Source organism: Leptonotus elevatus, chromosome 7, assembly GCF_054856555.1.
Source record: "Leptonotus elevatus isolate MCC_2025b chromosome 7, RoL_Lele_1.0, whole genome shotgun sequence".
NCBI classification, from domain to species: Eukaryota; Metazoa; Chordata; class Actinopteri; order Syngnathiformes; family Syngnathidae; genus Leptonotus; species Leptonotus elevatus.
This window is the reverse complement of record NC_141245.1, coordinates 6,558,450-6,585,221: the sequence shown is the minus strand read 5'-3', so window position 1 is coordinate 6,585,221 and position 26,772 is coordinate 6,558,450. Positions and strand designations below refer to the sequence as shown.

At 38.6% G+C, this 26,772-nt stretch overlaps 1 protein-coding gene across 1 annotated transcript in view; it reads left to right on the top strand.

The window, feature by feature from the left end:
- LOC147170673 (calsyntenin-2-like) overlaps positions 1–26,772 on the top strand; it is a 206,819-nt gene that overhangs the window by 109,885 nt on the left and 70,162 nt on the right. Inside the window, exons 3-4 of the mRNA XM_086081054.1 lie at positions 13,903–14,098; positions 19,556–19,764. Of these exons, the coding sequence (XP_085937180.1) occupies positions 13,903–14,098; positions 19,556–19,764 (405 nt within the window). The remainder of the gene's footprint in view (positions 1–13,902; positions 14,099–19,555; positions 19,765–26,772) is intronic.

Below are 26,772 nucleotides of genomic sequence, written 5' to 3'. Positions count from 1 at the left end.
CTTTTTTCATGTATATTTCCATTTTTTCTCAGAAACTATACACTTGGATTTATCTTTTTTTTTCCTTCTTAACATTATAACTTCAGAGATAAAAACTTCATCACTTTTTGATGAGTTTTTAGACCTCCTCCGCATACAGATTTTAACCTTGTAAATCTGCATAATGATACATGCGAGAGTTAGTTATTTCTCCAACCATTATTATTTAATGTGTGTTTTGAGTTGTTCTCGTTTTGTTTTATTGTTGTTGTTAAATAATGCATCTGATGAAAACATTCATAAAAAAACAACAACTGGACACCAGCCTTTATAAAAACGATCCCTGCCGGTTTTACAACCATTGCCAATATTAAAACAGCATTGATATTGTAAAGAGAACCTGTCGTTGAAATCACGTTAGCTACTCTGATTTGGATTTGGTCCAAAAACGGTAAGGTTGAGGTGTTGAATCTTTCAGATGGAACCTGCCGGCTAACTGTCCATAACTTGTTCATTTTCCTTTTTTAATTATCTATTTTTCATTTTCTTCAAAAACATTTTTTAACTTAAACTTAGATTTTGTAATGTGCTAATATGTTCAATAAATCAACCAGCCATCAACAACAACTCTCTGGTCTGTAGCCTCCTTGCTGAAAAATGGTTGTTTTGGAAATCCGACAGCGTTGTCAGCGGTGCAAGAATGACTCATATAAATATTTTCATTTTTTGTAATACAATAAAATGTCAGCATATGAATAATATGCACACAGGCACATAAAAAGTCGAAATGCCAGAAAGGCAGAAACATTAGATAATTTCGTAAACAGAGTAACAACACATCAAAGTTTAAGCTTCAAAATACAGCTCTGTTGTTAACAAACAGCACCCCTGTGTGGTCGAGAAGTTCAGTTATCCCTTCGAATGTTAACAAGTTACAACAAACTGTCGCCAGGTCAGCATAAGAGAAAAAACAAGGCAGAGTTATAACCTGTCTATGTGGGCACACAGCAGTGATCCCTCGGCGTACTGTCATCTCTCCTTTTCTTCGATGCCTTGACAAATGCACGCAAACACTCATAAAAAAAAACTGACGAAAAAATACTCCAAAACGCTGACAACTGGTCGAGGTTCTCTGAAAGAAAACAAAAAGCGATGGCATTACTGGAGAAGGCGGTGCGTTATGAGATTTTCCCGGAAATACGTCACAGCTATTTGTGCATAGAGTCCATTGTCAAAACATTCATAAAAAAACAACTGGACACCAGCCTTTATAAAAACGATCCCTGCCGGTTTTACAATCATTGCCAATATTAAAACAGCATTGATATTGTAAAGAGAACCTGTCGTTGAAATCACGTTAGCTACTCTGATTTGGATTTGGTCCAAAAACTGCCACAATGAGATGAGCAGTGTTTAAAAGATTGAAGTTTACGCCTTAAAAATCCACTCTTGATGTTACTTGTGTCTGCCAGCCTGAGCAAGTAATGCAACTAATTTACTAAATTAAAATTAATCATGTGAAATGCCATGTGAAACCTGAATTTATGTAAACAATTGAAGCCTAAGCTTGCACAAACTTTCATTTTAAGTTTAATTTGTTTGGTGGGCACATACTGAAACCAAAAAAACAAAAAAAACATTAATCTGTGTACTAATGCATATTTATTGCTCTTTTGACTACCCAACTAAAACCAAGAAACTCTTTAAAGCCCATATATTGACAAGCCTACGGCTTTTACCACGTTCTTTTTGAACACTTTTTAAACACGGTTTCTACCATGCACCCATCCGTCCATTCGTTCATCTATCCATTCATCCTTCTTCGTACCATTTATGCTCACCCTTGTTTCTTAATTGGATGCAGCTCAATCCATGTATCTACAGATGATAGAGTCCTTGTCCTGTTTGTGTTTCAAATTGTATACAGTTCAGTGACTCTGGCCTTTTTATGTACATGCAAGGATGGGACAGAGTGAGCCCTAACATGCCAACCTTGGATCACGTGTATCTTTCCATGTTAACATTTATCGCATCTCTGCCTTTTTTGTACTGTTTTCCTTACCTAAAGAGTAACAGATAGGCCAATGCCAAAACAGTTTCACTCTGCTCAGGCAGCTCACGGTGAAAAGAAGCGACACAAGGTATATAGTTAGAGTATGCATGTGTAGATCTCTTGAGAGTACTTTGGAGTGTGCAAGCAGCGTGTGAAAACAGACACATACACCCATTTTCTCTGCACGAGTAGATACTGAAGGGCGAGATATCCTAATTGGATGGTGTGATAATGTCCTCAGAGTAAAATGATTGAAAATGACAAGAGTGAAATTTGCTCAGCCTTGCCCATATTAAACATCCCCATGATTATATTATCTTTGGAAGATGGGCTTTCCATCGTCTAAATACAACAATAGCTGCTATATGTGGCATGCATGAAAGATTTCTCATTATCTTTCTCGATAGAATGCAGTAATATTCATCAAAATAATCCAACAAGCATGCATCTTTTATAACGTGCCTTTAGGCCAGGGGTTGGAAACCTTTTTGACTAAGAGAGCCATAAAAGTAAAATATTTGGAAATGTATTTCAGTGAGAGCCATGTAATATATTTTAAAAGCGAATTCAACTAAATGTCAGTATAATAAGCCTCTGAATTTTTTCTTTTAAATAATGTTGTTATAATACTTACTATTAATGTGACGTCTGGTGCTGCATGGATTTGCAGATGTCTTTGTAGTGTGGTGCTAAATCCAAACATGGTCAATACAGCAATACTCACACGCTGCAGTGTATGGTATGTGACAAGAAGCACGTGTGTGTGTTTAATCACACAAGGCTGTACTGTGCATTTTATTGCGTTGTCTAATTCCATGAGTCTGGAAAGTTGCAATCAAGGGAGAGAGAGAGAAGCGCCTCTCTCAAAATGTTATGAACTCCAATCCCAATGCCAGTAATATTGAGTAGACTAATGCTGCCATGGAGGAGTTGTACCATTGCAGAGGTCTATGTGGGTACAACCCATCGCTGATGTCACGTTGTTCATCTTCAGGCCATCACTAGTTGAGACTAGAATTAAACATATCAAGGATGGTTGCAGACAAGCAGCACATTCTAATTTGCCTGCATTATGTTTTCATCAATTATCCATTGCAAATTTTATTTAGAGATGTTGATATCTGCGTAAGTCGAAACTAAACCAACTCCTTCTCCTTAGCCTTATTAGAGCTGTGCTGCCATTTATGATCCGCCAGTGCCACACACAGAAATGAGTGTCATTAAGGTGAAACAAAATAATTGCAGGTTGGCCTTGTTTCTACACACAGTTCCTCCATCTACAGTTTTACCCAAACGTGACTTCGGTATTAGTATGAAAGTGTTCACAAGGGAATTAAGACTTAAATGGCAAAGACCTGATTTACAATATAGATTTTATTAAAATTATGTATTGCAATTTTGCATTAACACATTTTCAAAATCATCCCTTGTTGCCATGGTAACTCCAATCACTTACAGTAATGGTTTGTAGTATTGTTGTAGAATAATTTGTTTTGACTTAAGATCAAGCAATGTGTATCTTTCTATCACCATTAGTGGACATTATATAGTGTGTATCGTGATCAGGTTGTAATTATGACCTTCACTGATTTCAATGTCATGCTGGATGACGCATTCAACATTCTGTCCACAGTCTTGGTGGCTAGGGTCTGGTACTTTATGTTAAACCGCAGCTCTTTCCAGAATAATGGATTTGATCTATTCTGCATTTAACATGCCATTCAAACAGAGCTTCAGTAAAGATAATGTAAAGGGCTGTAAAAGTGTTAAGGGCAATTAGCTCATTGGCTGACATGCATCCGCTGGTGCAAGAAGCTGGATGAGGGATGGATCAGTAAAATTCCGTAGAAAGCATATAAAACCCTTGCAATCTATTGTTATCTAGAATCTGAACTTTAAACATATGTTTAAGACCTCAGCCTTTGTATGTATACCCTTTGTTTATGAATGCAATAGCAAGTGCTATGTCATACTTAATGTCTTTCTCGTGCTGTAGCCTGTTAGTATCAGATGCAAATCACATGATGACTTCATTAATTAATCATGTTTATTCCTCATTAGCTTTATACCGATGGATCTCTGAATTCTGAATGAACAGACTGTCAGGATTCACAACACCGTCTCCTTCTCCGTCACCCTCAGCACTGGATCACTTCATGGCTGACTGTGTGCTGAGCCCCCTTTCTCTAATGATAACCTAATGAGGCAGCAGGTTGGTCAATTGGTTACCATTTCTGCCTCGGAGTCAAAATGTTATAGTTTTGAATTTCGGCAAATGCCTTCCTTTGCAGCATGTGTGTGTTTCCCCCATGCTTGCATGGATTTTGACTGCATAATCAGGCTTCCTTCTACATGCATGTTAGTTTAATTCAAGATTCTAAATTGCTAATAGGCATGAATCTGAGTGTGAATGATTGCTTGTCTATATGTATCCCGCACCTTGCCAAAAAGTCAGATGGAATAGTCCAATTCATTAATGAATTTAAGGAGGGTGAGAGATATTAAAAAAAAAAAAAAAATCATGAATAGACAGTGTTGACATGACAAAACAATGTCACTTTCTACTTCAAATTTCATCTTTGTCTGCTGGACTAACTTCAATGGCTAAATTATTTTTTGCACTACTTTTCTCTCTCGATCGTAGTTTGTGCCAATTTAGCATCTTTGATGATTAATTTCTCCCCATACAAATAAAAGGGTAGCAATATAAGAAGTGACTTGGAAGAAAACATAGTCTTTGATCTTTTCAGAGAAGATGAGTCAATAACAGATTAGTTACTATACATGCTCCAAAGGAAAATGTTCCTTCTGGTGTTGCCATAGGGACTCAATCCCTGTAGTCAAATAAGGTAAGGCCCAAACTCCCAGCAGTCAAGATAAAAAAAAAAAAGAGATCAGTTTTCTATATGCAAAAGTTGGTTATGTTTCAATGTAATAGTAGCTAAAATGGGATAATTCTTAATTAGCATTCATAATGCAGGGAATGTTTGGTTTCAGTGTCCCAATACTATTTCAAGGAACACACATGTTTTCAAAAATGGATAAAGACAAACGGCTTGGTTTCAGTGACCGGCATAAATGCTGCATGGTGCGTGGTGTTTCTCTGTGCGGAGGCAGGTTAGACCCATATGTATGTAATTTCGCAGAAGTGTGCAGGCTGGTGGATCTGCGAGAGGGAGGGCTGTGCTGCTGTGTCAGTGGTCAGAGCAGACTTCAATGACGGCCAATCAAAGCGGATCCTTTCAATCCTTTTATATGCGTTGTGATAGTCACGCACTAGTCTTGGCATCGTGGAAGCACATCTGCGCCTTCAAGTGAGACCTTTGAGTGTCTAGAAAAGCGCTATATAAATTTGATGCATTATTAGTATTAGTAGTATTAATATACTGTATATGTACATATATCCAGGCTTGGAGAATAACAGAATATAGCCAAGTGGTGCATATACATCTGTATCTATAGTATATCTTCAATAATGCTACCTTGATTATTTTATATTGTATTTAGACTACTGCTGTTTTGTTTTACCTTTATTTAGGACAATCATTAGAAAAATAAATACATTTAACATTTACATTTAATTGGTTTAGCATTAGTTTTTGCATTGTTTGTGATTAGCCGGATCTAATTCAACAATGCACTATAGAATTAGGTTGCTACGAGATTTCTTATTGTAATTACCTTTTCCCAATTGTAACTCATCATATAGATAAAATATCAGAATTACACAAGAAATTCAAAACTGATTTCCAGAAAATTGGAGAAAGGGGCAAAAACAGTATTCATACATATGTTTTAGTCTATATGAGATAGTATGGAATGAAACCGTCCGCACCCCAGAATTAAATGGCACCGCCCATCTATCTGTCTGTCCTTCGTGTGCCGCAAGTCGCCGGGATAAACAACTTTTCTTTTCATGCTAGGATATTATTATTGTTGCTGATTGGCTCTGAGACAGTCTGTGGTTCTCTTGCCCCTTAGTGAGGCATGTAGTGTCCATTTTGAACACTCACTTAAGTTACTATATAATGGTCCATTTGCTCTACTTTTATTACTTTTATTATTGCATAATTAAATTATGAGAGAGAATGAAGTCATCGTGAGAAACTAGCCAGGTCACCTCATGCATACACTGAGTCACTTTCACTTCATAGATGCCTGGATATAAATATGAAGTCATTATGTTTGTCTATCCTGGAGACATTTCCCAGACACAGAAATCACATTTTCTCTGCGGCTATTCTCTATCATGCACATGCTTCACTTCCCTACATTCTCTCTACCCACTCCACCATCTTTTTATTTTCCTCTTGACTTCCTCCCTGAAGATACAATCTTCCAGCAGCAGTAGTAGAAATGTCACCCGAGGACATTGTTTTTCACAGCCTGCGGCGTTTTCCTCGTAGTGAGCTCATCCACCCAGCTGGCTCACTGAGCCACAAGACCTGACGATGGATTTAAGCCTTTCAACAAGATGATATAACCAGTCATGTAAATAAAGTTGACTAAAGTGAGTCATGTTAAGGAGCAAATTGACTCCATTTCCACTTTGTCATTAAACCAAGAATGCCATCGCACAAATGTTTCATGAAGCTTCATTGTCCATCATTAGTTCCAGGCAGTTCAAATACTACACGTCTTGGTGAAGATGGAGCCAGAGTTTGTTTGGTGCATTACTGCAGATTCAGCTGCAACTGCTTGTGTGATATTTGAAACTCTCGACCTAAGCTGTTTCTGCTTTTTGTGAAGTTCATGAAATCTGGGGTGGGCGCCAAAAAATGACACTAAGTTTCTCTTCTGGGTGGGCGGCTTTTGACCCAGGCAAAGTCTGGGAACAATGTGGGTCTTATCTTGCTATGAGCGCACCTTTTCAATACAAGAAAATGGGTTTGCTTATATTTTTTTAATTATGTGCTTGACTCCATCCATTTTGCTGTTCCTATTGTGGAATTGCTCATTCTGTTTTTTATTGGCTCTGGATCTAATTAAGCCTGTCCCGGGTCAAAGACAGCGTTAGTGAGGTAAACGACTTTGTTTCTTTGTGAAGCTTAACAGAGCGGAGAACATCCTCGGGGGCATTAATGGGGGTCATAAACTCTTATAGGGATATCTGAACACATTGAACTCTTGCTGGCCTTGCTCACACAAGGACGCAAGCCACCCCCTGAGGCCACTTATTAACACAATTGAAAAAATCTAACTATTAATGGGTTTCTGTGATTATTTGTGATTTGATTTGGCTTTATTTATTTATTTTTCCTCTTTAAAAACCAAAATGGTAAGAACCCTTGTGATTTTGTTGTTAAGACCATAAGGCCAGTGACACCCATGAAACATTAGTGTGCCATAAGACATGGGTGTCCAAGCTCGGTCCTGGAGGGCTGGTGTCCTGCAGGTTTTGGATGTTTCCCTGCTCCAACGCACCTGTTCCAATCAACAGGATCATTATCAGGTTTATGCAGAGCTTGCTGGTGAGCTTCAGCTGTGTTGGAGAAGAGAAACATCCCAAACCTGAAGGACTACCGGCCCTCGAGGACCGAGTTTGGACAACACTGCCATAAGAGATCATCAGAGGTGCCGTAGGAAATTACAAAATTTCACTAAATTTGTCAAAAAATTATTTAGTAATTACTAGGGAAGTTGAATACAACTTTTTGTTTTACACCAATAACAGTAGGAGTACTCAACTATTTAATAGTCACCGAAAAGTACTTTTGATGCATTAAACAAAAAAAACAATGATAGATAAAAAAAATAAAAATTTCAATATTTTATTTATGGCTTTCAAATTTTCCAAAAAAGTACAACAACAAAAACAAATATTAATAACATTTCACAATCAAAAAGAAAGACAAAAATAAATCTATAAAAAAATCCTTCGCTCCACAAAGCAATTAAGAAAATAACAGATCATAACAAACATGTAAATCAATTTGAATATGGTTTGATGACAGATAATTTAAAAAACCTATATATCCCATTAGAGCATTTTGTAAAATTCCATGAAATTAATGGCAATTTTCATTGTTCATTCGTTGATATAACAATACGTATTTGTATAGAACACAATACAATGAATTGTAATAAATAAACTGAAACTAATAAGAAACTGGCCAGAAAAATATCCAATCAAAATAGGTTTCTGTATGTCTTTAGTTCCTGATCATAAAACGGCTAGCCACAAATACCAATGCCTTAAAATAAGGCTGGGTATCGGCCCAATACCTGGTATCGGTATTTGCCCATCCCTAGTATTTACAAATATTGTAAATCTTTGGGCCTGAACTTCCTATGTCACAATTTGGTAAATGTCATATTGTATCACAAATGTACTGTATAATATTGGTCAATCCAAATGTGGGTGCTATTTTTTAAACGATTGCCCAATCTAAAGTGTTGAAATTGGATTGCTATTTTTGCTGATGCAATGTAAATTCTTGCACAAACATGCCTTTTTTGTGGTGTTCTGAAAAGTTTGAATTTTGGAGGTACAATGATTCTGCCCAACGTCGGTGATATCCACCAACTTGGAAGAGGCCATTCTGCCAAATTGGCAAACGCGCAGCGAGTTTTGCGCATTAATCCGCTGGCTCCCTGACCACCCAAAAAAAATAGGGCCATGAGTGGTCTTTCGCTCCCTCAAATGTGACTTGATTGACAAACGCAGTCCTTTCCCATCAGTCACGATGCTATACAGTGTACACACACATCATTAGAAAACTGTAAGGTGGTCATGACATTTGTGGGAAAAGCCTTTAATGTAATTAAGTGAGACGAGGGAAGGAAGGTGACAGTAGGGTCCACAAGCATGGGTAAATCATCACATGCTTCTCCACAACACACACACAAAACAGACACACACACACACACATGCATAATATAATATATTGGTGTATTTAATTATAAAATACATCTTTTAACACATTTGCTGTATATGCAGATATTGTACATAAACATATCACGCGTGGCATTCTTAATGAAATTGTGCTGGTTTAATTAGCGTTAATCTTATCTCCAGGATGGACAGCTACTCTGGTTTTCCTCTTTTTTTTTTGGCAGGCTAATTTCATGAGGAGCATAATCAAAGCATTTCCAATTTTGTCCCATTGCAGAGTTTACACGGCTTGACAGTCTGTCTGAGGGTTGACATCTATGTCGAGTGATTGCATACCCATGGATCCAAGTGTGCTTGTGACTAAATGAGACAGGGATATGGTGACTTCTGTGGATGACTAATAGCTGAGTTAATAACTGCATGCTGAATCCAAATGGGAAAAAGTGAAGTCATGACAACTGTGAAAAGCACTGACAGTAACGCTTCTACAAATTGGACTGATTAGCTAAAAATGACAGCTCCAAATATTATGATAGGGATTGCCAAGTATTGCCTGCTGCATGATACATTTGCTGACAATAATCTGATTTTGTCTGTTCTAGCTGGTGTGACGTTTTCCAGGGGTAGGAGGATGAAAGGAATAACAAGTCTAATTTAAGCTGCCAAACTGGCACATTTGGAGTGTGTATCCGTGTATCTGCTTTGGTCACTCTCCAAAATACAGAGAGATCAGATCTGGCTTGAGGCAATGGCCATTTTACATCCTCCCCCATCTCCTTCTTTCCAATCCCTTCCTTCATTTTCCTCTCCCTTTCGTATCGTTTTAAAGCCTAGTTAAAGCCGTAATTGCTGTGTAACCTATGCACTTATTTGCAAGAGTGACATTTCAGGAAAGAAAAGCAGCTTTCGCATTGTGTGTATATATATATCAATGCTGGCAGCTCATCATCGATGGTCTGTCAGGTTTGATAATAACTTGGGGCCTGGAGGTGCAGTGGCCCCTAATACTTTGTCACAGTCTTGCAACTCTGCAAACACCATCGCCAGCAAAGCACTGCTGCTTTTGCTGATAATGAGCTCAGTGTCCTCGCAGACACTCCAATGTGGACGGGTGCCAGATTCCCATGAGGTGTTGAGCACCACATGACATCAACACAACTTGAGTTTAGTTCCTGAGCACACATTGCCAATAACTCATATACGGGCATTCACTTCCATGTGATTAAATAAAAATAATGATGCCCAAAGGGTAGACTTGATGCCACACAGACAGAAAATTAGCACATCAAAGAATGAGAACGATAGAGGACATTTCAACTGAAAAGTCAACTGAGTTATTAGCAAAGTTTTCGTGTGCGTTGGTGATAACACAAATTACTGAATTGCTGCCAAACTATTGAATAAATAGCAGTGCAAACTCCAATCCATTAATATGAATCCATTAGTTTTGCATGGCCAGGCTTCAAAAAGACACATTTCCCCCATAAATTCACTGTTTAAAAGCCTAATGTGACAGGGAGACATATTTAGATAATAGTTTCGACAAAGCCATTAGCGTTTGCAAGCTTTCTGTCTTTGCCAAGTGCCAACATCTGTTCTTCAGCTCAAGCAGCTTTGGCCAACACTTTAAAACGGCTTCGCTCTCTCCTGACACTAGATGGGTGGCAGTACACTCACCGGTGTGGAGTCAAGTGATACGTGAGGTATGGAAAATTGACAGGCTTTTGCCCTTGAGTTGTTTGTGAGTCATCAAGGAGGAGAGTACACCTCTTGCAATCAGTATAGCTCATCTTGACCCCTCCTTTCCCGCTCCCCCTTCAGATACAATTACATCATGAGCGGCCTTTGAAGACCCCTCGGTCTCAGCAGTGGGTGGACATCATCACGAACGATGTTCTATAGTCTACTACTTTTTTTCAGACCAATACTAGTACTAGTACTCAACTCTTGAATAGTCACCGAAACTGATACCAAGTACTTTAGATACATAATATTTCCTCCCCAAAAACCCAATGACCAATTTTAAAGAAATAACTATATATCCCTTATTTAGCTTTTTTTTTTTAATTGCCTGAAATTAATGGGAGTTTTCTATTCTTATTTGCTGTCAACTGAAAATGACATCATAGTAGCTCTGTGCTCATATGACGGCCAATCACGGCTCACCGGTTTTCTGAAGCTGAGTTGTAATTGATCGTTACATGAGCCTTGAGCAAGTGTGATGTCATTTTCAGTAGGCTTGGGGAGTAACAGAATACATGTACTGCCGTAATATAATCAGATTACAAAAAAATCTAACTGTATTCCGTTACAGTTACAGGGAAAAAAAACATGTAATCAGATTACAGGTAAATTCATAAAAAATAGGGATTACTTCGAGGGATTACAATTTCTATGATGAGAGAGAGTGCGAAAGAGGGTGAGAGAGAGAGAGACAGAGAGAGAGACAGAGCGAGAGAGAGAGAGAGAGTGGCTTCTTGCTAGCTAGCCCGCTAGCCTACAACCATAATGTGAGTTACACCTTCCAAACAAATCTTCCTCCCACCAATTCACTATTTAAACATCATACACAAGATATGCACGGCTAAACTTGTGACTGGGATAAAAGTTCATTTTGCAGTTGATGTCACACATCATCATCTTCATTGGATCGATCGATCGATCTATCTATCTATCTATCTATCTATCTATCTATCTATCTATCTATCTATCTATCTATCTATCTATCTATCTATCTATCTATCTATCTATCTATCTATCTATCTATCTTTCTATCTATCTATCTATCTATCTATCTATCTATCTATCTATCTATCTATCTATCGATCTGTGAGGTGTGGTTGCTTTCAGTGACAGTTCAAAAACAGCATATGCCCTTCAATCAATCAATCAATCAATCAATCAATCAATCAATCAATCAATCAATCAATCAATCAATCTATAGCCTACATGCTTTTTAATTACACAAGGATGTTTGCTATTTGTAGGCTGCCCGGGTCCCTATCACCCGCAAATAGCAGGGGCACATTGTATAGAATATATATTGTGGTGATATTTAGTTGTATTTTGTCTTCATGAGTATAATCAATATTGGAGTAATCCAAAAGTAATCCAGTTACCGTACTTTGATATTTTGGTACTTGGATTACATTACTAACTACATTATTTAGCAGGTAACTTGTAACTGTAACGGATTACATTTTAAAAGTAACCCTCCCAACCCTGATTTTCAGTCGACATCAACTGGCATAATGGCCGCTTCCTTAGACTGTGATCGATAAAAATGGGTGGACACTTGCAATTTTAATCAGATTGCCAAGCTTAGACTAATAGGGACACATGCAACATATTATTGTCAAGTACGTATTTGGGTTGACTTCCCTTTAAGTTACTATTGAAACAAGAAAAAAAGAACATCCCAATTGTTTGTTTTCTCTTCCACTCTGCCCTATTTTAACTGCTCCTGTTTGGCAATTTAGGAGTTGTAACTACTGATGGGTGATACCAGACATTTTTGAGTTGATACAATACCGATACGAATTATTTGTGTGATTTATTTATTTAGTTTTCAACAACTATAGAACACGTGACAATAACTGACCATTCAACAATTTTAATCTCTCTGTTTATAACATATATTGATAAATTACATTACTTAATTATGATTAATTTAAGCATAAGGTCTAAGGCAAATTAAACTTTACTTGAACTTCAGGCTAGCCACCATTACATTAGAAACAATGAAATTAGAGGTGTCAATACTAAACACCCAAATTATTAACATAAATTTGAATTAAATATGAATCAATTCAACAGAAATGAACATTTTATTTGTCCAATGAATCGTATTTTTGGTGAACAGGATTATTCTTCAAAATACATCATACTTAAATTATAAATAAGATAATTATAAATCCAACTGTAAAAATACTCATATTAATTAACATACATGTTAATATGTTTATGTTTCTACAATACAAGTTTTTTATTCAGGAAAAGCTGCATATTCATAATTATTCTACATACAGCTTTTAATTAGTAACAAATCCTAGCAATTGTGGAAGTGACACATGCACATACTTGCTCTTCATGAAATTAGCCTGCCTACAAAGAGAAGAACACACCAACTCAGAAAGTGTGAATGTTCTGCAAGGCAGAGTGTGCTTCCTTTCTTTAAATTTGCTAATGTTTTGTTGTCAAATTTGTTCAAATACCCAGTCAGGCCACAACCCGCGCATTTTGCTTGTACTGGTGACGCGCTGCCTGAGGCTCGGACACTCCGTGTTCCCATTCGGAGCAGCCAGAGCACGCGCCGGCACCTTGAGAGTACTCTGAATAACCCAAGAGCTTATTCCAACAATGCTCTGAGTTTCTGAATGGTCAAAGTGGAGCAGAGCGAGCTCGGAGTGCATTTCCATACTCTACATAGTACATATTCATACATTATGAGTGTATCTTGATATCAGTTAAATTGGCCAGAAGAGGTGACCGTGAGCATTTGAGCCCAGCACCTTAGGTGGTTTCTGCGAGACAATCGGCAGTTTATCCCATTCACCTTATTCCTACGCCGCATGAGCCTTTGCGTGAATTATGCGCCCGACTTCCGGAATGAATCTAATTTTGTTTGCATGGAAACTACGAGAGTCCACTTTCCAACACAGTTACAAATTTCACCAATGTGGGAATGCCAGTTGTTGCAGTTTTAGCTTCCTGCTAATGTAGCAGGGTAGTAAGATGACATAAAAAAAGAGGCCGACAACAATGTACAGTCACATGTTTACTTTCAAACTCAGAATTTGCATTGTAACATATAGATTCAGGAGTATTCGTCAAGCGCTATGAACAGTGCATGTTTCTTATTGGTGCATTGGGTGCTTCTTTGATGTTTATAGGACAGTACTTTTTATTAGGGTACATACATTAAATGTCCTTTTAAGACATTCACCTTTTTATTCATCTTTTCACAGTCATTTTTCAACTGTCTTGCAACTCTTCAAACCATCGCCATGACGATTATTTTCTTTTTCATCTCCAGGGGAGATCTGTGCGTTCAACATCCTTGAGTTGGAGGCTCCATTCGAGGCAGTGGTGCTAAACGGTACATCTGGGGAGGGCCAACTGAGGGCTCGTGGCCTGGTGGACTGCGAACTGCAGAAGGAGTACACCTTCATCATTCAAGCTCATGACTGCGGTTCAGGACCAGGGGGCATTGAGGGCAAAAAGTCTCACAAGTGAGTAAAATAGGAGTTCAATATCACGTCCAGAATTAATTTTTGCCTTGAGTTTTATATAGCTATTTAGACAGTTACACAATTATTTTATATATTTTAAGATATTTTACTTCAGTGACAAGTAAAAACGGTTTAAAAGTATAAAGAGTGTTTGTGAGTGTCTGGAAAGTGTCTTTGCAACGTTTTGTAACACTGAAGGAAGCCTGCCGAAAAAGCAACATTCGCTACATGAGCACAACCTCGCAAGCCTGCGTCACTCAGTGAGATATGGCCTTAAGAGTTTTTTGTGTGTGTGAACAAGACCCCAAGACTGAGGTCAGGATCTCATCGCCGACCTGGTGAGGGTACACCACCCTTCTCTGACTGAGGACCATGGTCTCAGATTTGGAGTCCCACATCACTACAAGATGCTTACAGTTAACTTGACAGAAAAGCTAAAACAGATCTCAGACAGAACATAGCAGTAAAAAAAAAAAAAAAAAAAAAAAAAAAAGGGAAGAGGAAGAGAAAAGAATGACTAAGATCCACTATTCTGTGAAAGTTTTTTTGCAAGTGTAATGGAGCGATATACCAAGGCCTCATATTTTCACAGACACTGGAATACTAAACAAATGTTCTCAGGTCAATTTCAATTTGCTAATTCAACTGGAACAACTTTTTTTTTATGTGCAAAAATATTAAGACAAAATTCAATTTGACTGAAAGAGTTTTCTGTTCAAGCATACAGCTTTGTGAGAAAGTTAGAGAATCTTTGACATCAGTCTATGGAGTTTTCTTGTGATGTTGTTGTTTTTCTCTGGAAAAATGTTCACAATTATACCAGAGATGGACAAGAGAGATGAAATAATGCCCTTTTTTTGAAGGAAGCGTGAGCAGTGGACCACATTATGAGCTGAAATTTTCCTCTATCCTGTCTTCTTTCCTGCTCTACTTGCCATTTGTCTGCTGCTCTACTTCTCCTCCTCTTTGTTCTTCTTTCTGGCTGGATACAGCTGTCTGAGTCTGTCCTCATTCATTGCTGTATCTGTCATAGTTGCCAATATATTAATATTTAATATGACCACCTCTGTGATAACAAAGGAATTCATCCTCCTTCCCGTGTATATAAATCTATCTCATGGTGAAGCTGACAAGAATCTTTGTTGCATTTCCTCTCTTAAAATGCAATGATAAACTTTGAATGCTTACGTCTTATAGTAGAGCTTATAAACATTTTGTTAGTGACACTGTCAGAGTGCTCACAGTCGTGTCATGAACATTTTTCTTGCGCATACATTCTCACTTACACAGGATTCCCAAGTGGGACAATCAGGTTAGTGCATGTCAGCAAATGTAGCCCAAATAAATTGTGTATGATAAGGTAGCACGTATTATTAAAGCCATCATTGGTGACACTGTAGGCCCATCCATCTGGCAGAGAGGCTAATTACCCCACCTGACAATTAGCTGAACGGCAATTATGGAGACACACACATACACATACCCTCCCACACACTTTCAGGATAGGATCATTTTAAAGCCAGTGTGGTTAACTGCAAAACAACAGTGGTAGACATGCAATAAAGATGCGGTCAGAAAAATACAGTGAATATTATGCGATTAACATTAGAAGAGTATGACTACATTATGTCTTACATCATTTTATAGTGGAGATGTCTGCGCTAACACATCATCAATATTACAATATTACTCTGAGTCCACTGTTTGTAATAATCCTGTTACATGTTTTGGTTGATTACGCTCCTTGTCTTTTGTACCTGTAAAAAAATCAAATAAAATTGTAGTTGTAGCAACAACAAAAAAATACCTGTAGAAAACAATATAAATGTGTATCTGTAAAAGTTGTGATTTGTACCTGCAAAAAAAAATGTGTATCTATAAAAAAAAAAAACATGTACCTGTAGAAAATTGGTATCTATAAAAGTCGTGAATTGTACATGTAAAAACAAAAAACAAAAAGAAAAAGAAAAAAAGTTGTACCTGTAGAAATAATTCTAAATTTGTATCTGTAAAAGTCGTGATTAATACCTGTGAAAATGACAACTTGTAGTCAAAGAAGTCGCCACTGCGAGTCACAAGTGTTTTTTCTGTTGCTATCCAATCACGTGACTTTTACTCCAAATATCTTGTTAAAGATGGTCCAAAACTGATTTGTACTTTAGAGCTCGGTGATTTGTATTTGTAGAGAAACGGGGCTGGCTCTTGTCGCAATGCAGGGTCATTTTGACCAATAAAGTCCAAATCAAAACCCTATACCCTATGTCTTGAATTTGAACAAAAAAGTATTTTATTTATTTTTCAATGAAGAAGGTTTCGGTGAATGCACATAAGAAACTGGTTCCATTCTAGCTATGGAGGTAAGCCAAAAGCTGTGACATTTTAATAAAATCTGCCTTGACGTGTAAGACTAAAGAACTCAACGCAAAAGTGCTGTGAACACAATTATTTCAACCTACAACCGACGCTAATTGAAATGGAACCTCATTCTGTCAAAACATGTTAGTTGAAGTGATAAATCAACTATTTAGAAACAATAACATACCTCAAGCATAAGCATGTTTATCTTCAAGCAACACAACATAATATAAAGATATGGTCTTTGTGTTTTAATTAAGAATATGCGCCTGCGGGAAGTGAACCATCTGTGCTGCTCTGCTTCTTCTTATTAGACACACTAAGTGACATCAATTTCATTGTCAGATTCAAATTGCAATCGCATATTGCAATATATCAGCAGATGTTTGGAAATGTGATGAAAATAAAAAAAGTGTAAAAATAAAATGAGGGCTTAGAGGATGAAGATGTGAAAGAAAAACACGCACACACTGAGCTGTTGATTGGTGAATGCAATGCACAGTTCTTGTTTTTAAGAATTGTTGGGGCAACTTTTTTTTTTCATTTTGGGACCGACTGACTTTAACTTTAACTTATGAAAACATTTCAGAGCAATTTCCCTATCTCTATCTTTATCCCTTCAGTTAGATAGCATCATCAGATTGTCAACGTGTAAGTATGATGTTTCCATGCAAAACGGTTCTTCTTCATCTATGCAGTCTGCCCTCATGTTTCCTGTGTTAGTAAACGTATTTTGTGCTCAAACAAACAACTTGAGAAATTATTTTTTTTAACTGGAACTATAAATAGCCAAAAGATATAAAATGTGTACACATCAGACTGAAGTGAATTGAACACTCAAGAAAAACGTTTATGTGAGGCTGAATTACTAAAGATGGGAGGTGGGGCAGTGTGCATGCTGCAGGCCAACGCAACGTTATTGGACTTGAGCCAGCACGTCTGATTTCCGAGTGCTGCATGCCCATGCTGTATGATTCCATACCATGAATCACGTTTAGTTGTAGTTATGCTGTTTGCTACGGGAAATATGACATCATTGCTTACATTACATTCAAGACTTGAGTCACAAAAACTGCATAGGCCTATTCTTCCATATTCTCTCCGTCAAATATATATTTTTTTCGACTACAAACATTTCATTATTCATTCTTTAATTCATTGTTAGGTGGTTGTGCCTTGCATTGTTGTATGTACAAGTCACTCCAGTAGTATCTTTAAGAAAAGCCTATTCAAATGACAAAACAAAGCTGCTGGAATAGTAAGTTACAATCTCCGCTTGGTTCCTAGTACGAAGAATTTATTGTTACAAAGTAAGGGATGTAATATTTGTTCATTTATTTAAATTCCTGTACCGGTACACACTAATTTGATATCAATCAAATAGATGTGAATTATAAAGTATTAAACTAAGAAATCTTTAAGTAAATAAATGCATTCATATGGAATTGCGTACTTTAGTAGTTTTACTTACGTTTGTTTTTCTTTTCAAAGTTATTATTCACTGGCATCGACTAAAAATAGCATGTGTGTACAGAATGATTAAATAGATGCTCAGCCTTTCCACTGTATAGTCCTTTGTTGGCCTGCATTATAGTTGCTCATATTTTGCTGATTTAATTTACTTGCACAGCCTCAATGATAATCCCATAAACAACAGAGTCATTGCAGCTCTCTGTTACTTGAAACATCATCCTCAAACTCCAAGTACATCATTCTTGCTCTTGGTGCAAGCATCCGTGCTGTTTTACAATTTCAGCAATACATTTTCTAATCTGCTGCTTTCTGCTTGGACTAACTCTTAAAATAAAAATTGTGTGAAATGTTGATTATGAAGACATTGATGAGGAGGAGGATTATAATAAAAACAACAATTTTAATTTTAATTTTAATTTTAATTTTAATTTTAATTTTAATTTTAATTTTAATTTTAATTTTAATTTTTAAATTTTTAACTTTAATTTTAATTTTAAATTTAAATTTTAATTTTAATTTTAATTTTAATTTTAATTTTAATTTTTAATTTTAATTTTAATTTTAATTTTAATTTTAATTTTAATTTTAATTTTAATTTTAATTTTAATTTTAATTTTAATTTATTTTTTGCTGGTGTTTATGTATATATATGGCTCTTATGAAAAAGCACACAAGCAATCAGATCACAACTCACAAATAAGCCCAAATAATAATTTGACAATATTTCTTATAGTTCTTCATCACCCTTTCTATTTAAGTTTCTTACAGCTTTAAGCACTAATTCAAGATTCTGAATTAAAAATGTTTAGCTATCCCATGCACAAAGCAAAATAATAATCCACCACTTGTGACACAATATAAAAATACTTTTTTTTCCCTTCGACTTTTTACATATGGGGCCCCTATTTTTGTAAAGTACATACTCGCGGCGTAAAAACTGCTGAATTTTCATTATTGTGCCAAGGCAAGTCTAGTTTAACGTATTTGGGAATTTGGGAGACCATCCTACGCCTCACTGGGCATTCTGGCAGCCTGAGGGCATTTTCTACTTAACACCCCCAGCACACCGAATAATTTGGTGACAAAAGTAGACTCAAATATAAACCAGGTGAAACCAGGTCTAAGCTGTGGCGCAGATGATGTAACAGGCTGACAATGTTTCGTGGATGTCATTGTATTTCATTTATACATATGACATCAGTGTGCATCTGACCCTCTCAATCATTATAAATTTTACATCATCTGCAAGTGGAGAGTTTCTTGCATTTGCTGTATTTATAAACTTACCTTGTGTGCGTGATCTCCTGCATGGACTCCAGCGAGTCTGTTATGGATCCACCATATATACCGTGCGATACTCCTGCACTGAATTTAAAAGGAATGAGGGAAACCACTTTGATTGGCTGTGTTCAGTCCCACAACAGTGCACCCAATTCAATTCAATTTTCTACGAAAATGCCAAAAGAAAGAAAACTCCATTCATGCACTGCACTTTGCGCTACACTTGCGCTGCCCACAAAAATTGCCATCGTGTTTTGCGCAATGAAAATCATTCCTTACTGTATTTCTATGTGGACGACTCATCTGAGCAGATCAGTAAATTCCATTTCCAACATCTGTTGTGCGCAGGGCAGTGGTCCATATTCAAGTCAACGACGTCAATGAATTTGCTCCAGTGTTCCGGGAGCCTGAGTACCAAGCTGCAGTAACAGAGGGCAAGATTTATGACAGCATCCTACAAGTGGAAGCCACAGATCAGGACTGTTCACCCCAATACAGCCAGATCTGTAACTACCAGATTACCACAACTAACACACCCTTTGCTATAGATCGCAATGGTAAGTAATTAACAGTAAAAAACAAAAAAAACTCTGTTTTTCTACCACTTTAATATTCGCTTGGTGATGAAATGTGTTTTGTATGTGTATGCTTGTATCTCCATGTAAGAACATTTTGTAAACATTCTCCTGATCATTTGCTCTACAGTGTAAAAGGGAACACACATGCACCATATCATACAAACAGTACTTTTGTGACACAGCAGCTCTATAAAGGCTTGTTGAGATGATTTTCTTGTAAAATAATGTAAATTGGTTTTCCCAATTGTAATACAAAGTCTCAGTTAAAATCTTGTAAGACTTCCACTGATGACTCAAAGCTTTTATTGGCTGTAATGGGGAGCCAAACTCATTGTTGTTATCATTTTTATTTCCTTTGAGGGTAATGGCCAGCCTAGCGATGATTTTTACTGGCTTTGCAATGTACACCGTTTTTGTTTGTTTTTTCGCCCAACATGTTCTTTTTGGACAGTGTATTGGCAAATATATGGTATATGAATCTCTCCCCACTTCAAGCTTTGATTCGAATCCAGTTCAGATTGTGAAAGGTCAATATTATCGATACATCTTGATGCATCTTCAATCTTTTTTTTCTTATTGTGTAGTAAAAGCAAAGCAATAAAACTCTGTTCTAAATTCCCCTGATTTAAATAATTGTAGTTTCCTTACATAAAATAAATAATATGTAATCAAATAAAATATTATTGTTTTATTTAAACAAAATAGATGATTATATGAATAAAAATGCAACCGGGTATTTCATAGGTCCCATGATGTGGTTGATGGCCATGAAGATGTATTCATTATAGGGCTGCATACACCACTAGCTGTGCACCTAGACATGAGCAAGTCATTTACATGACGTCTTAAATATCACATTAACTCAGTTGGGTTGTTATATTCTCACAGTGGTTCCCATATGTTATAGACCAGGGGTCCCCAACTAAATTGGCAAGAGGTCCACTAACTCGATCAGACCGGAACACCCAACCGCAATAATTTCAGTTTCTGCTTTATTAATCAATTGCAAACATGTCAATTAATTGACAAAAACTTTCTCAATTTCTTAAATAATTCAACTTATTTTTAGCGTATTGTTTAAATATTTATTTTATTCATTTCTTTTTTGTGCAAATATTCAATTCTTAACTCTTTCAAGGAAGGATTCCCATCACTAGTTATGAATACAACAATTTTCACATTATTTCCTTTCTCTTTCAGCATTTCCTTTATGGCCAAATATATGTCCTCCCCTTTTGTGAGTGCAGTGCAATACATGTCCATTTCATAGGGGCGATCAGTTTTCTGATTTTGGCCTCTGGAATGTTCGTCGAGTTTTCTTAAATGGTTGTGCAAAGAGGTTGGATATTGGCAGGACTTGGAACACGCTGTCATATTCGATGACATTTACGGTGAGTATGCTTGCTATGCAAGAATTGGGATGTTTTGGGCTTCCAGAAATTGTATACAGGGCCTTGCAACATGAGGTCATGCATTATCATGCTGCAACATGAGGTAATGGTCATGGATGAATAAATATTGGATGGTCCAGAGCTGGTGGGATTTCCCATTGTCTGTGGTTGTTGGATGTTCTTCCAAATTATCTGACACAGGTTTGGAAAAGGCATTAGTTTAGAGAAGTAAGCCTGTGAACATTTTCATTCATGCAGATCATTTGATGAGAATATAGAGAAATTCAATTCTGAATTAATTTATGCCATACATACCGAATTGCTAAGCACTAATTTGTGTAGTGACAGTATTTATTGCATGTCAAAACCCCTAAGCGTTGCTGTCTTTGCTGTGTTGGTTCAATCAAATGCCTGAATATTTGAGCCAGGGTCCAAACTGAGCTGTGAATGATCCCGGAGGAGGCGCTTTTCTCTCTATTTGAGGAGGTCTTGCTCAGTCACTGACTGCTGAGGAAAGACTCTAAGAGCTCTTGAACTCAAAAGCACTTCAGCGAAAAAGAAAGAGGATGGAGGGTGGAGGCAGGATGATAGCAGTGAGTGCCAAAGAAATCAGGATTGACCTTTAGCGGGGGATGAATACGAATAGGTCTGACAAATGCCCTGTAGTTTTTTTTCCGTTCTGTCTATGGGTTTCAAAACAAACTAAATAATTGATCCTACTGGTGTGTGACGTGATATGCCTGATCATTTTTTCCACAAATCCACAAGGGAAAGAGTGGATAGGAGCAATTTGCAAAAGGCCAGAGGGTGAAAATGTAGACGGTAATATTTTTCTTAGTGGTTAGTCACTCCTGTAAATTATTGTCTGGCTCTTACTCCTCAAAGTACACCAATTGATCCATTGGTTATATAACTTCTCCTCTGTGACATCTCACCCTATTAGAGGGGTTTGTGTGTCCCAATGATCTTTGCACCTAAGTTGTTTGGGGCTTTGTGCCCCTGGAAGGGTCATCCAGAGCATGTCCTTTGTCGACTTGGAGAAGGTGTTCAACCATCTGTCAGGGAGTTATGTGGGGGGTGTTAAGGAGCACATGGGGAACTAAACCCCCTGATATGGGCTGATTGGTCCCTGTACGACCAGTGTCAGAGTTTTGTCTGCATTGCCAGTTCCCAGTGAGGGTTGGACTATTTGTATGTACAGTACATACAAATGAGGAGAAGTGGGCATTCCGTCAATATTGACGGAAGGTCTGTCAATCCGTCAATGACGAACGCCGATTTTGTTGACGATTAATGATTGACGAGAAACTTAGAAAAAAATACATGGACTAAGCATTGCTGGAATTGGGTTTTCGTTTGTCAATGTAATCATCAATAACTACAGTACTAACAGATTTTGCTGAGGAATGACAAATGATGAAAACACTTAAATGCTAACACATCACAGACTACTTCCACTTCTTTCCTGGGAAGCTACGCCACAATTTTTGTTCTTCAGTAAACAAATAAATAAACACTTAGCAGCGTTGTTTAGATCACCCGTTTTGTGTATTATGGATCTGGCATTGGAGAGGTGGAGAGGCTCAGCAGTGGAGTTTGGTTAGCATTTAGCTTAGCTCATCTCGGCAGCCCCACCTTTGTTTACGTTTCCTATGTCGCTTGTCCGGCCCAATTACATTTGACGGCGATCCCGCTGGCTGCATCCTGATGTTGCAAGTGTGGGGAAAAATCAATAGAATGGGTTAATTTGTAATGTAATCCAATGTCAATTAAATCCTCAAGATTATAGAATCCAGCATTCAAGTATATAGGACCGTGTGCTCGCAAATTTTGTATTTTACCCCAAGCTTCAAGTAATATCAGTAAATATGTTTTTTTTTTAGACGAGGAGACTTTTTTCCGCTCGTGAGAAAGGTGTGAAAATTTAAAGCATGAGAGCATGAGATAGGAGAGACGTGTGAGTGTTGACAGCTCTGGTTTACCTCCTGTTGTAAATTCCATATTACTGCTACATTTATGCAAGCAAGTTTAGCTCAGTTCATTTATTTGACATTAGTGCTTAGTTCATTTATTTGACATCAGGCACGTTGTTAAGGGTCCTTCAGTGCATCATTTTAATTTGGGCAGGTAATTGACCAGTTAAGGGTCCTAACAAGGGGAGGTGTAGTTTTTTTGTGTTTTTTTAAGGCACACACCCGCTTACTCACTCAAACTCGTCCGCTGGGCATGCATGGCGGTCGGCAGTTATGACCATGTGCACATACTATATGTGGCGACATTAGTGAGATAAAGAATATATATATATTATTTTTATTTTTATTGTTCATTCGGTAATGTCATCATCATTGCTCTCTTTTTTTATTTTTTATTTTTTATTTTATTTTTTTTGTATGTGGGTGAGTATGGCGTATGTGCGTGTGTGCGTGCATGCGTGTGAGTGTATTCGTTAATACACCAAAAACCTATTAAAAAAATCCCATACCGTTCACCTAAACTGAACACCGCCGTCAGGAGACCCGAGGAAGGACCAAAGAAAAAAAAGGAAAGTGAAATCCAGCACCGACCAGACACCACCCACCGGGCCACCAACCAGAGTTCTTCACCAACCCCAGAAACATCTCAATTCCAACAAATCAGGGAGACCTCAAGAGACCAAAGGAGAGACTGAGGAAAGGAAGGAAGGACAGACGAAGCAGAGTGAGATCCACAGACACCAGCCTCCACCGATCCAATGACCTGAGGAAGAAGCAGATTGTGTCTGAGTTTTGATAGATGCTGGTGTGGTGGATCTGGCATGCATGAAAATCTTCACCAAAGAGGGGAGCCGTCGACCCCCGCCAGGACAGAGCAAGCGCAACACCTCAGGGCCCCCCCAGGCCGCGGCAGCGCCAAAGGACGACCCCCGGGCCCCGCCAGGGCCACCGGCCGGAGAGCAAACCCAGGAGCAGGAGCGCCCCCCACCCCAACACGGCCCGCGCCCCGACCCAACGCAGCAGGACGGGGCACTGCAGGCCCGCCAGGCACCTCACCGGTCCACAGCCCCCGCTCCGCCCCACATCCACCCCAGCAGGTGAACCGGAGCAGAGGGAAATTATATCCCCACGCTCCGATCCACCCGCTTCCCAGGCATGTCAGTGAGTGTATGTGGTGCATTAAAAAAAAAGATGAAGAATATTAACATAACAAACAATGTGCTTCTGCCATATCTAACTTAAGTGCTCGTGTGGATGAGGTGATATAATCATCAATAACCGCGTCAGTACTAACGAATCATTTTATTGATGAGCTACGATGACGGAAACATAGACGGACGGCCACTGCGCTGAGCAATGACAAATGACGGATTGGCGATTACAATGTGGTTCGGCTTGAAATATTGACAGGAATGTCCCAAATGTTGACGAATGACGAATAATGGTGGCATGGCTCAGTGGTAGTGTAGTCGTCTCCCATCTGTAAGGTTGTGGCTTTGATTTTCACCCTCACCATGTCAAATTGTCCTTGAGCAAGACACTGAACCCCGATTTGCTCCCAGTGGACCTGGTAGTGCCTTGCATGGCGCGGTTGGACTGGGGACGGTGGGGGGACGTGTCTCCCTCAGTTTCATAAAGACCATGATCCGTCCCCTCCACTTTCAAAGGGTTTTTGCTTGACGGTGTGCGCCTGCGAGCACACGTTTTGTTGCCTTCATCATACACAGCGCGGCTTTTCCTTGCTGTCGTCGATATTCTCCCAGGCTATAGGAAGGCGTTGAAGAGCGTCTACGGCATATGATCAAAACTTCACCCCATTAGAAGTAGAAAACAATTGTATTTATTTATTTATTTTCAATAAACTAAGAACTTCGGCAATTTGAATGGGTGAATGGTCTACTTACATTTAACAATATAAATGAAAACAAAGAATCGGGAAGTAGAAAACACTGTTATTCTCGACAGCATTTGCTCGTCCGCCATGCCCCCAGCTGCTATTACCCCGCTTGGAGCTCCAACGGAGGCCGGCAGGTGTGAGGAGAAAGGCATCCGCCTGACGTGATCCAGACCTTCCCGCCGCTTAATTATGCACAAGCCATCTTCCCGAGCTACTTGTATCGGGGCCAGGGAAGAACTTGGAACGTTATGAGCTCCATGAAGAGAGGCGTACACCGGGAACAGAGCACCTATTCGGGCTTGCCGCAACGACCCCCCGGGAGAGCCGCCGCCCACTGGTAGCCGGCTCTCAAGGTGCGCGATATCGGCAATTTGAACGCCTTGTGGAGGGTCGAGGTTGGTGAAATTAAGTAAGGATATGGAACTTGTATCTCTAAATCAGGATTTCAATCAACCTTCTTCCTTAAGTTGGATCTCCAAGTCAGCGAGGCAGACAAATTTTACAAGCCAAGCATATACTATCTGCCTATCATGAAAACATTATAGTTACATGTTTTGTTGTGCATTTATAAGGCCGGGAAGCGCTGGGAGTACGCAACTCTGGCTACAGTAGTTATTAGAGGTTTAAATTCCGATTTTCAATTGAACACACAATGAGACTTCACTGTAAAAAACAACGACGACAACGTGTTGTTTGCTCAATGTGAAAGATAGAAGTAACACAGTCTGTAACATTTATTTTCTCTCCTTGATTAGATAAGGCTTGACATGTACTCAATGATAGCCGAATTGAAATACTTATACATATATATAAAGGGTGTCAAAATGATCGCGTTAATATCGCGTCAACTTAAAGTGCCTTTAACGACACTCTTCTTTTTTTTTACGCTCAATTAACGACCGCACCTTATTTGGAAAGCTTCTACTGAAGGGAATTCCAGTTGCAATGCAGCAGAAACGTCCATGCTAAAATTACCCAATAGAAATGCACACATAATGTTTATGTTTATAATGTGAGCGTGGAAGAGCCATTTGGACTGTGTAGCACTACCACCGGTTTCCCTGCTTTGAAAGAACGCTCTCAGTTAGCCGTTAGCCATGAGCTAGGTTGTTCCAGCTCTCTCTCCAAGTGGTGCCCGATCGGCTCTTGGCTCACACAGGGATGAGAGCCCATCTCATCATCAGTTGTAGTGACCCCATTCCGTTCCGTTCCGTCTTCAATTCCGCTTATCCGGGGTCGGGTCGCGGGGGCAGCAGCTTTAGCAGGGAAGCCCAGACTTCCCTCTCCCCAGCCACTTCAGCCAGCTCCTCCGATGGGACCTCATCCCCAACCCGCAGAGGGCACTCCACCCTTTTCCGACTGAGGACCATGGTTTCGGATTTGGAGGTGCTGATCCTCATCCCAACCGCTTCACACTCGGCTGCAAACCGCTCCAGTAGTGACCCCAAGCCACTTGATTTTTAGATGTAAAGCTTTTTTTATTCAGCAACTCCAGAAAATAGCTCGTTAAGGGTAACACATAGTTGTACTCTTGGCTCGCTGTCGCTTGCAGTAAAGGGGCGTCACTTTACAATCAATGCTCATCTGAGAATTTAACAAAATCAAAGCCTTCAACATCTTGAAAAGGAGTCACTATAACACAATTTAGCAGTAATAAATTTAATAAAAATGCAAATATTTGTGGGGACTAGAGTCAAGTTGCATTTTGCAATTTTAAAAATGTGCA